Source organism: Triticum urartu, chromosome 2A (assembly GCF_056163025.1).
Source record: "Triticum urartu cultivar PI428250 chromosome 2A, HENAU_Tu73, whole genome shotgun sequence".
Classification (NCBI taxonomy): Eukaryota; Viridiplantae; Streptophyta; class Magnoliopsida; order Poales; family Poaceae; genus Triticum; species Triticum urartu.
The window spans coordinates 134,448,970-134,460,620 of NC_141874.1; the positions used below are offsets into that span (position 1 = coordinate 134,448,970).

At 40.6% G+C, this 11,651-nt stretch overlaps 1 protein-coding gene across 2 annotated transcripts; it reads right to left on the reverse strand.

The window, feature by feature from the left end:
• Window positions 1-156: 156 nt before the first annotated feature.
• On the reverse strand, window positions 157-11,062 carry MSH4 (MUTS-like protein 4). 2 transcript variants are annotated; one of them, XM_087543453.1, is made up of 24 exons: window positions 10,793-11,062; window positions 9,615-9,818; window positions 9,496-9,531; window positions 9,286-9,398; window positions 7,408-7,453; window positions 6,631-6,677; window positions 6,376-6,483; window positions 6,201-6,276; window positions 5,484-5,556; window positions 5,238-5,383; window positions 5,013-5,098; window positions 4,451-4,590; window positions 4,246-4,385; window positions 4,119-4,169; window positions 3,630-3,693; window positions 2,868-3,011; window positions 2,682-2,752; window positions 2,531-2,589; window positions 2,279-2,435; window positions 1,843-1,895; window positions 1,653-1,751; window positions 876-990; window positions 674-796; window positions 157-592 (listed from the first exon to the last, which is right to left on the reverse strand). In XM_087543453.1, the coding sequence occupies exons 1-24, from the start codon at window positions 10,907-10,909 to the stop codon at window positions 425-427; spliced, it is 2,436 nt and encodes an 811-aa protein (XP_087399579.1). In that variant the 5' UTR covers window positions 10,910-11,062; the 3' UTR covers window positions 157-424. The 2 variants fall into 2 exon arrangements, with proteins under 2 accessions (XP_087399579.1, XP_048555487.2); XM_048699530.2 differs by having other exon boundaries at window positions 2,682-2,749; window positions 10,793-11,061.
• Window positions 11,063-11,651: the final 589 nt, after the last annotated feature.

The window sequence follows — 11,651 nt, forward strand, 5'->3', positions numbered from 1 at the left end:
AAATTTCATCACATTTGAATTTTGGGGGAACAATGTGGGAAAGAGGAAGGTGGACTAGGCTATCACTTAGCAGAATTTTATGTGACTGCATAAACCTAAAATTTCATCACATTTCAAACCTTTGAATTTGGGGGGAAAATGTGGGAAAGAGGAAGAAGGTAGACTAGTCTATCACTTAGCAGAATTTTATGTAACTCCATAAAGTACAACTTTCCTTGCACAAATACAATTGTAAGTCTCATCATCTACTCCGGGTGTGCTTTGTGTTAAGGATCTCTCCCGTATCGCCACTTTTAGTATCGGATTCTGACTAATACTAATATAATTACAGTGACAGATGAAAATAAGACTGATGGATCCTCTGCGGCCATAGACCTACAAACAGACCTCTATCAAATTCCTGGAGACGTAATCTCTTGTTGTTTCATATCAAATTGCCTGCGGCGTAACTCTCCTTGAGGTCCTGCAATGCTTCACGGATGTAATCGTCCCCTTGGTTCGAGTACTTCAAGCAGATGAGCCGTTGCGCGGTCTGGTACGCCATCCTCAGTGGCTGGTACTGCACACAGTTCGCATCCATCCTAACCATTTCCTGCAGGAACCGAATAATAACCAGTCAATAACCAACACAAGGAACATGAGCATCATACTTGGAAGATAATTAGAGTTGGACCTGCTCTGTGATACGTGAAGTGATGCTGGTCGCGGTGTCGATCACTGAAGCAGGGAGGCCGGCCACTCTGGCTAGCAGAAGCCCATAGTGCGGTACCCGTCGGACACCATCCTTCAGCCGGAACTGGTGTTGGGTAGGCGAGGCAGCACTGAGTTAAAAGATACGAAAAATGAAATGCCCAGAGTCTTGCATTGAACCCTACCTTGAAATCCAAGCGACCATTCCTCAAGTCAACCTCGAAATGGAGGATCTTCACGTTTGGATACATTGTTGCGAGCTCTGACAAGCCCTCCATGTGTGTCGCAAACACAGTGTACCTGCATGGGTGAAAGACACAACAATGTTAAATTACTATTCTCTCAAACATGCACCTGACTGACTACATGTCATTTTGTATTAGAAGAAGAAAGCATCGAAATGACGTGACAACACTAATAAATTTTATATAGCAGGAACTACTCCGGCAGGATACTGTCATCATTGTTCCACCAAAAAGGGTACCATCTACATAATTAAATGTTAAACCTCTCATTACCAAAACAATAGAGGTTACTCCAGATAGTTTGTGTTACGGATGAACGGTTACTAAAATTAACCAACCAAGTACATGGCCAGCTACATCTGGCATGACAAATCCCCTAGTTAAGCTTAATACTGAACTACTACTGGTGTCATCTGAAAAGTTTGAAAACCAACAGTTTACAGATTGCCACAAGAGGACAGAATGCATAATCTTGGTGTAACTAACTAATTATCTGTACCTATAAGCTAGACAGACATTACTTATTTGATTAAGAAATCAATTTTTTTGACAGAAAACAAATAGTTGTTGGCTATAACTAAAATTGGACGCTGGAATGCAGAATAACATGGAACTGAGCCTAGCTCAGTTAGTGGGAGGTGTGGGTGTGTACAGGCACATCTTCAACATCACGAATAAGAACAACACATCAGTACATATGATGTTGCTAGTTCTTACCCTTTGAGGGATAGCAGGTGCTCGCAGCAGCTCCATGCAATTGCCAACCCATCAGAGGAAGAAGTAGCTCTTCCAAGCTCATCCACTACAACCAAGCTCCTGTAACTCAAATGTCCATTGTCATTCATCAGAAGGAAAACAAGACAAAGTCAAATATATCCAATTTCATTCCATTGCAGCGGCGTAGTACCTTGAAGAAACATTTTGCATGATGAAAGCTGTCTCTTTCATTTCTGTCATAAACTGCAAACAGAAATTAAGCTAATTAGGAACAGCTAAGATATACATTGTATTCAACAGTCTGTGCACTGGACAGGAATCTCTTCTGTGCCATGTAATTAGAATATCTGTGCACTCAGCTATTGAGGAAAAATAATCATGTCCAACTTTTCAGGCAGGTAAATCAGTTTCCAAGTATATTAAACACACCGATTGGCTCACACACTATTGATGAGATAACAGGCCTGATGGAAGAAAAGGTATATACATATCGCTGTCCCAAGCAGATCACTATGCTTTGAACACAAGATGCAAATGATAAAACTAAAATAACACATTCAGAACAATATACCACACCTTTTATTTTGACAAAACTAATAGTACGAAGTCTTTCTTCAAGCACGTACCGTGCTCGAGTTGTTTTCAACATTATCTCCAGTGCCTATGCGTGTAAATATACGATCAACCACTCTCAGTGATGCAAATTGAGCTGGGACATAACAGCCGACTTGCGCAAGAATAACTATTAGACAAATCTGTTGAAGATATGTACTTTTTCCACTCCTGTAATAGCAAGATAATGCAGGGACTAAATACACTTGCGCAAATAAATCAGTAGCTTGCTAAAGCAACTTAGAAGCAATGTTCATGTGACTCACATGTTTGGCCCCATGACAAGAACCATATTCGATGCTTCGGAAAGGAAGATATTATTTGGCTACATGACAGTGATAACATATAAAATTAATAAAGAAAATCATGAAATATAACATAAATATGGAGAAATGAATAAAAATAAAAACAACTCACAACAAAATCAGTATGTAAGCACTCCAGAATAGGATGCCGTCCAGCATTGATTGCCATTGGACCATCACCTGCTTAAGTGAAAATAGCAACATGAGTATATAAAGATTGGGATTCCATGAACACTAATAACAAAAGAATTCACATTCAAACAAACAAATAATTACAAGCTTTGTGTTATAAGCCCACCTGTGAACTCCGGTCTAGTGTACCGATCAACAGGCTTTGTAGATATTGTATAGGCAAAAGAATTTACAATCATGTCCAAAAGACATAATACTTCTGCGAGCATTGTTAAGATACGAATGTCTTCTCTGATCTCACTAATAAGTCCTGAAACAATGAAAGAAACTTGGATGACACCAAGATCTCCGTAGATACTTGCATAGTACTAATATGTAATGCTGCATGAAAATTCGAGTGCTCCACTGCCCGCAAGCTTCTAAAATTTTGAAAAACATTAGGAGTTAATTTGCATTGAAATTTTGTGAGATAAACCCCAGCCATTGCTTTCAGCCATTCAGGTGTACGATTCCCATTTTCCAACCTGGAAATTTTGGCCAATAGCCCAACACACTCCTCAGAGAGAAGAGCCTGGAAGGCAAATAAATGTCCGACTGGAAAATGATACGGTTAAAAATGGAGATCTATATATAGTTATATACACAAAAAGAAGCATGATAATGCTCCGTTATACAACAGCTAATTGCTACTACCTGCATGGAGGGTGCCAGTAAATACAGACAGTGAACACTGCGTGCAACAAATGGGTTCATCACATTACGCAAGTTTTTTTTGTCTGTTATAAGAGGGGTTATCAATCAACTGAAACAAAGATGAACCAGTACATTATTGAAATTAACACAAGAAAGAGTACTCCAAAGATGGCTTCAAGCAAGAATCACACGTGATATGAAAAATAAGAAGTCAAAACTTAATGGTTGGAGCAACCTTCTAAACAGAGTTCAGTGCGCAAGAAGCACTCAGCAGCAGCCGACTTGTTCCTAACATTTAGCTGCACTTAATAGAAGACATATATGATGTTAAGTAGCTGTAGGAAGAAATAAGTACTCCTACAGTAGAATCATGTTTGTCAGGGTTGCACATTTATAAAATAAAATATCTGCTCGCATGCAGTATAATTTAATTTTTCCAGAAGTTAGTCCTCTTCTGAGATTTTCCCATTCCAAGAGCGAATTATTATACAAGTCACAAGGCTTCCACAAGAAGATTACTCCCAGTTATAACATGATAACCTTTTTTTAGCTAAAGTAAAATGGGTGAGATCTACCAAGTAGCTAAACCTTGTTGGTAGCATGTACTGTACTGGAAACTTAAACCAGAAAAGTTACCCGCACGGTCAAAGCTTTGCAGTGTGGCAGTTAGTGCCCAGTTACCCAAAAAACCTAAGAATATTAACTTACTAAGAAGTAAACTTACCGAAGCTAGCTCAAAGCTTGAGCAATGGACATTCTTCCCATGCCTAACAACCTAATTGATTGTTTAGAATTCGCAATTGGTTAGCATGCAATTAGGAAGCTGAAATTTTAAAGGGACATACACATACCTGGATAAATTTATTAGGAAGCTTTTCAGTAATATCCCTCTGGGGTATAATAAAGTAAAACCCCAGTCTATTGTTATACGGTATCTTCAAATTTGGCAGAGTAAACTCCTCTCTGTACTTGGTGGCAAGGTTATGTATGGCTGCAAAATACTATGTCACACTAATGCATTATACAAATTAGAAATGAATATGGAACAATAAGCACCTTCGCTTGTATCGCAGAAGGATCGACGAGCAACATCAAGTAGGCCATCAATCCCTGGCTTAATAGCGAAACATTGCTGAGTGCAGGCTACAAAAGGAGCCCTCGAATGAATAACATCTTCATCAATCACTTCTCCGATTCTAGGGTCAGAAAGGAGAACACAAAAGCATTAGAAAAGAAGGTGAAAAATCACAATTATTTAGTGTACACTGGTCTGGTGCATGGTGAAATCAGTATTTCATAGGCTAGCAGCTAGCTACAAGCAAGATTTGGAACAATTGATGGTAAAATGTCTTGTGATAATTCATCTTAAGATATTGCTTGAAAGTTGAGTGTAACATTACAACTTACATCAGTGAAGAATATACCTATAGTTGTAAAAGCACCTTTAAGCAACTGATCGTGATATATACAAACACTAAGGGTATCTAAATTTCCAATCTCCTATTTTCATATGTGTATCGAACAAGACCATGTGTACACATTAAGCAAAAGAAAGGGATAGAGGGCATATAATTTTTTTTCTTTGACACGTGAGGGAAAAGTGCACATAAAACTGCACCTCTTTCTCATGCTCCCATACTTTGGGTTTTCACATATGGTCTGATAAATGTTCTGAAGAAGAAAACTGTTCGCCCCCTTCAGAACCTGCAAGTTAAGGCTACACATTACATGCTTGAAAACTAGCTGTTGTCAGTTTTAGTAGAAATGTGAGGAAAAATCAGCAGAAATATGACAGAATAAGATTCAACTATAAAATGAGATACCAGGATTCTGATTAAAGCACCTTGGAGAGGAATGGTATTGCATCCAGAGCAGTTTTTAGAACAATAATGTCAGATATCAACAATTGGCTCTTCCGACCATTGGCAGGCTTCAGTACCTCATCTGTGACCTTTTTGGGTTTGAAGCAAAAGTGACAGAGAACCTTATCTAGGACACAAGAACGGCATGCAGCAATTTTGTAGCAGTGAGAATCATATTACCTACCAAACAGCACAACAAGAGAAGAGCATAGAAATTATAGAGCAACCTGATTCTTTTGGAAATTTACGGAGACCTTGTGTCAAGCCAAAGAATAGTTCCTCGTTGCTCACTAGCTCATCCTGAAATTTAGATATTAACATCAAAGTATGCACAAGTGTCAATTTCAAAAGCATGCATAAAGTTGAAACGTCGCGCTGAGATATAAAAATAATGCAATATTAAGGTACAGGCAATGTTTTCACAAGGGGGAATTTAGAGCCATGCCACCACAAAGTTGAAGCTATGAAAAATACTACTGCATGTCTCAATGAGATGTGAACTTTGGCCCCGCACCACATATCATACTCACAGTCAGTGGTAATTTTCAAAATGCAAAGTTCATATTCGCATGGTTCCCGTATTTCCTCTCTTTTCTAAGAAAACAGAGATATTCACAAATTATAAGCACTGTTCTAAGGTGGACAGCATATTTAACTTACTACTCCCTCCGTAAACTAATATAAGAGCGTTTAGATAACTAAAATAGTGATCTAAACGCTCTTATATTAGTTTACAGAGGGAGTACTTTTTAGACCCAGTAGTTACATGCAGCAAAATCATACAAAAGAACATGCATTTGCAGTTATGAACACTATAAGATCCACTTCTATTTCACATACAAAAATCTCGCACATAAAATTCAGAGCTCTTGTATATGTCCAGTTACAGATCAATTTGGTGATGCTCACAAATAGACTATAATGTAAATGCAAAATATACTTACCAAGCAGTCAAGCCGAGCATTGATAGTTTGAATATCTTTTAGTGGCTGTAATAAGTTGGCTCTCAGTAGTCTAGACCTGGGACAGCCATGTTGTTGTGCTTAGTAACTCAACATACAGCATCATGATATGAATACAAAGTTAACGTAAGATTTTAGTATGTGTTGTGAGGCATACCCTCCCGTAGTCTTTGTAGTCTTCAACATCTGAAAGAGACTTTTCTTTTTGTTGCTAGTACCCCACAGTTCAGTATGGAGAGGGTCAATTATTTCTAATGTTTGAACACTGTTGGGTGCAAATCAAAGAATGCAAGCCATTCAGTAATGGCAACTGAACTGTTGAACTCTTGTTCTCCCAGTTCTTTTGATGAACAAGATTAATCAGGTTACATTACTTGATAGAATTTGAGGGTCGGTTGTTTCAAAATAATACCTAGTTGAATCGATGTTCATATGGTCAAATGAGCCGTTGAATGTAACCTGGAGGCAAATGCAGTTTCTTTTAAACATAACTATGGGAGGCCATGAGCTCATAACAGAAAGAAAGGAGAATAACAGCCTTCAACTGGCATTTTTGGAGGTTAGCACAACACATGGGTAATAACCATACCAAGAAACAAATGAAACATGGTGGCTTACTCTTTGAGGAACATACGTGGGCTTAGGAACTGTAGATGCTTAAATCCTAATATCTTCTGTTCTGAGGCTTCAGCAACAAAATTTTCCAAGGAAATAGCGCTTTAAATTAAAACTATATGATTCGTGTTTAAGTGTAAAATCCATTAAACAAAATTAAACCCTGAAACATGCATGAGCTTTCAGAATACGAAAATCGCAGACAGCGAGCCTGCATGCATGTAACAACCAGCAATCCAGCATACAGTACAATCTAATGGACAACCAATAGTCATAAAGCTACAGCTCAATACACTGATTGTTGCCATTAACACACTAACGAATTAATGTCGCTCCAAGAGCCAATTTGTGAAGACAGTGCATATGATTTTTCAAGTATGCATAACCATTGGTTCTTCAAAAAAAAGTACGCATAACCAGCATAGAACCTATGAATGAAATAGGCATCAATGGGGGAATAAACAGCAAGCAATAGATTTTTCCACTTGTTCATAATAAGTAAAATAATAAGAATGAACATAGGTGAGGCTTCAGAAGTGCAATATATGTTAAAGCAAATTTTCCAATAACTTACTGATAGTGAATGGTTAGTAATAATTACACCTTTTTCTGATTCTATCCTGTAAAAAAATACAAACATAACGTCAGAAGACTCATGTGATGCTGGGTAACCTTGTTGTAGAATGATAGAAATTAGTATCTTACCCTAAAGGTATATTTTAATTGAAAGATTCCATAAAAGAAATGAGTGGAAGAAAAACATGTGTTGGACATGATTAAACCAATAAACAAACAGATGTTAGAGCTAGCTTTCAACATAGGGTGCTCAACTCTCTGAACAACGAAAGCTAAAAACAAGGGACCAGCACTGCTCACGGCATACTAGAGTTGTTATTTTTGGAGGTATGACGCCCGGTTGGTGCACTAGGTGGCAACAGATGCCTCGACTCTAGCAGGAAGGTCCTAGGTACACCAGCAATGTGTTGGTGCGGCTACCGTGGTTGGCATGGGCAGCAGGTAGTGGAGGATATTTGGATTGAAAGAATTCCATAAAAGAAATAACACCTCCAGGAAGGTCCAAGGTACACCGGCAATGTGTTGGTGCAGCTAGCGGGCAACATGCCTTGACTCTTACCCCAAAGGTATATTTAAATTGGAAGATTCCATAAAAGAAATAAGTGAAAAAAACATGTGATGGATATGATTAAACCAATAAACAAACGGATGTTAGAGCAGGTGTTCAACTCTCTGAAGCACATATGTTCAGAGAGTTCAACATAGGATGTTCAACTCTCTGAACAACAGAAGCTGAAAACAAGGGACCAACACTGCTCACAACATACTGGAGGTGTTATTTCTGGAGTTCTGATGCCCGGTTGGTGCACAAGCTGGCAAAAACATATGCCTCGAATGTAGTAGGAAGGTCCTAGGTACACCAGCAATGTGTCGGTATGGCTACCGTGGTTGGCATGGGCAACAGGCAGCAAAGGATCCCGTGTTGCAGCATCTTGGTCGCATGGAAGCACTTCGACCAGTGTCCCTATCAGGACTGCCAGGGCCACCCCCCCCCCCCCCCCCGCCACCCCCCGCCGCCCTTCTGATTGGGCCACGGCGGATCTGTTCTACTTGCTGGTGTGTGAGATGTGGCGGACATCATTGAGACATGTGTGACGCGTAGCAGCCCACAGCGCCATTGATTTGCTGCCTCCAATGTAGGAATGTGATGTCCCAACTCTGCCCTTCTTTGTGGAGATGGCTTCTCTATTTCTATGGTGAGGGTTTGGTAGTTTGTTGCGCATGATGGCATTGAGGCCGGGGGTTGTTAGGTTGCGTCGGTTGTAATGTATGTCTAGCGGCAGTCGGTTGTGGTCATGTCTCGAGTGGTCAGTTGTGCTGCCTGGTCCCAGGCTTGTGTAAATTATATTTTTTTCTATCAATGCATCAAGGCACAAGCTTGTGTTTTCTCGAAAAAATGTTCGATTTTTTTTTCTTCAATTGCTCATGGAGTTTGAGCTTGAATATTGCATTCCTTTAAATGAATCATGCAGCAATCAATTTTCAGGACCATTATCTAAAATGAGTATCATCAACTGAAGGTGAAGGTGTTAGGACAAGACCACTATCAAATGGTGCAAACATCAAGAAAAGAGCTGTAACTAAATCTGGAAACACATGCACTTTCCGAAATTAGTTAACTATTCATAGAGTTGTAATTAGTTGTCTTGATCCAGCCATAGATTAAACTCAATAATAAGGTCATAAATATGGCAGCTTGGTTCATAGTGATGGTATACAATAGTAACTTGGGTCAGACTGATACTTGATACAATGCTGTATTATATGCATGGGAGACATGTCATGACAAATTCACTCCCATTGGTGTGGGTTAATCATGAAGAGGGAAAAGTTCAAACTAATGATGTCTTGACTCTCAAGTGTTGAGCATATTTACCACTTAATTGTTGCAGAGGCCGCAGCAAGACAAAGATAGTACTGCTTGCAGTAAGTATCCAAACCAAGTGCAGATGGGTCTCTAGCCGACAGATTTTTTACCATAACCGCCCCCTTACAGATAAAGGGAACATGAGTGATATTAAGGGGTCTCATTCACCCGATAACTGAAAGAATAGATGTCCCAGTAAGTGAAAACAAAACATAATACCTTGGTATCATCAAAGCAACCACGTGCCATTGTGACCTACAAAGTGAGCTTTTCTTAGAGTAGAACGCTATTATTCTTTCCTTCTGTAAAATATAGATAAAATGTCATAAGAGTATCACCTTTTTGCTTGCTTGGTAATTTTTATCAACCAGCTCTGAAACCCCAACCATACCATCTGCCGCGGTTTTATTTGGGGGCACAATTACAGTATTCGGATCATAGAAATGCAGTAGTGTCTTCGTATTATGGTATGAACAGCTCGTCTCGATATACTGAGATAGGTGCAGTGAGGCTGATCTCAAATCAAATGCCGCAACACCAACCTGTAACATTTTTTTTTCTGTAAACAAATTCTGGCAAAGTAGCAAAACTGTATCTGTTCATGAATTTGAAGATGAAGACCGGCTTTCTCTGCTTTGCTTTTACTAGAGTTTCCTTTATTTGCCAACATTAGATTCATTACTATATCAGCCTAAGGTGCACTTCAATTCTATATATCCACTCATAAAAAAACACAAATGTCCAACACTTGCAGGTGCAGCAACCAATTATGTGACATGGGATGCGGTGAACACACAAAAGATCCCTCTAAAAATAGAAGATACATTTTACGCCTGGGTATCGAATTTTAATTTGGTGATGTGTATGGAGGTCAGAAAATGCTGTTTGTAAATAAACAGTCAGACAAACGCCCAAAAATGAACTATACGGACAAAGGAAATCATTTTAGTTACATACTATCCATATACTTATGTGTCCCAAACATAAAACGTCTTATATTAAGTTGCAGAAGGAGTAGTTCATAGGAGATTATCTCTGTGGCGGTTAAACAGAATATCAGTCAAAGCAAATGAAATCAAATAGGGTCTGCATTTCTGGACGGAGATTAGAGCAACTTCTAGGAATTACCGCCCAAATCTGTTTATGAGTTACTGCAACATCAGGAAAGTACTAAAAATTTGCTCGCCAGGTGCGGGTGCAGTTTACATCATATCACACGGTTTCGATTTCGATTCAGTCGGAACGGCAAATGCAGCAGAAGAGCTATCGTGCAGCAATCGTCCTGAAACTAATCGTCGATCCAAAAACCCTCCAAACCCTAAACAAATCACCAGCCGGAAGATTTTGAGCAATACCAACCCGAAGTAATCCCTTCGATTCAATCCGCGGCAATCCCGGGAAGACACGAGTCGGGCGGGGCACTGAGATGGGGACGTTCGAAATGGAAGGCACGGGGGCGAAATCGACGACCCGACTAACCAATGCGGGGGGTGAAGAGGGGGGTTTAAGGCGTCACCTCCTTGGCTCGGTTCTCGATGAGGCCGATCACGAAGCTCGATCGATCGCCGGCGCCGGCGCCGGCGACGCCGCCGCCCCCAACCCCTCCTCCTACTCCGGCAGCGCCCTCCTCCATCTCCTGCGCCGAACCCTGGAAGGATGCAACCACGGCTGCTAGCTGGTGTGTGCGTGCGGACGTGTCTGCGCGTAGCAGCGAGGAGAGCCTTCGGTCGCTTCCGTTTTCTCTACACGGCCTGCGGCGGGGCCTGAGGAAGTGACGAAGAGGGCGAGATTTGTGAGGCTGAGCTCGTGGTCCCGGATTAAGTATTGGTGTTTTTACCGCTGAGCCGGTATATCATCTTGAAATTTACAAAATTATTATAGGCATCTTATTGAAAATTTTAAAATAAATTTAGCAATAAATATGAGCACTATGACTTTACTTTGATGAATTAGGGATACCACAGTCTCTCTAACCATCCAACCACAGATTGGTTTGCGTTCCGGATTAAGTGTTAGGGAATCTGCTACCTGAACAAAGTATTAAGGTTAAGAACAACTCCAATGAGGTGACCCATTTTGTCCGCGGCTGTCATTTGGGTCGGCGCGGACAAAAGAGGCGGCCCAACGCGTTGACCCATACCCAAAATCGCGTCCGCACCGATGAATTTGCGGCCCAAATTTGTGCCCCAAATGCGTCGGCGCGGACGTGGAACGGACGCCTCGCGCGCCTTCTCGCTGTTCGTCGCGTCCCCACTTGGCGGCCGTCCAACTTCGATGGTCAACATTATTTATGACGACCGCCCACCTTGGGCCCACGCGTCAGTGACGGCGGTCGTCTTTTTTTAAGCCGGGCGTGCAGCAGGGCCGTCCTCATC

What these genes read in the sequence shown, in the direction of transcription:
- MSH4 (XM_087543453.1), bottom strand. Translation starts at nt 10,909, where the DNA reads ATGGAGGAGGGCGCTGCCGGAGTAGGAGGAGGGGTTGGGGGCGGCGGC. An exon ending in TTACTAACCATTCACTATCA is followed by an intron (nt 6,678 to 7,407) that starts GTAAGTTATTGG and finishes ATTTGCCTCCAG; the next exon opens with GTTACATTCAACGGCTCATT. An exon ending in ATGCTCGGCTTGACTGCTTG is followed by an intron (nt 5,557 to 6,200) that starts GTAAGTATATTT and finishes TCTAAATTTCAG; the next exon opens with GATGAGCTAGTGAGCAACGA.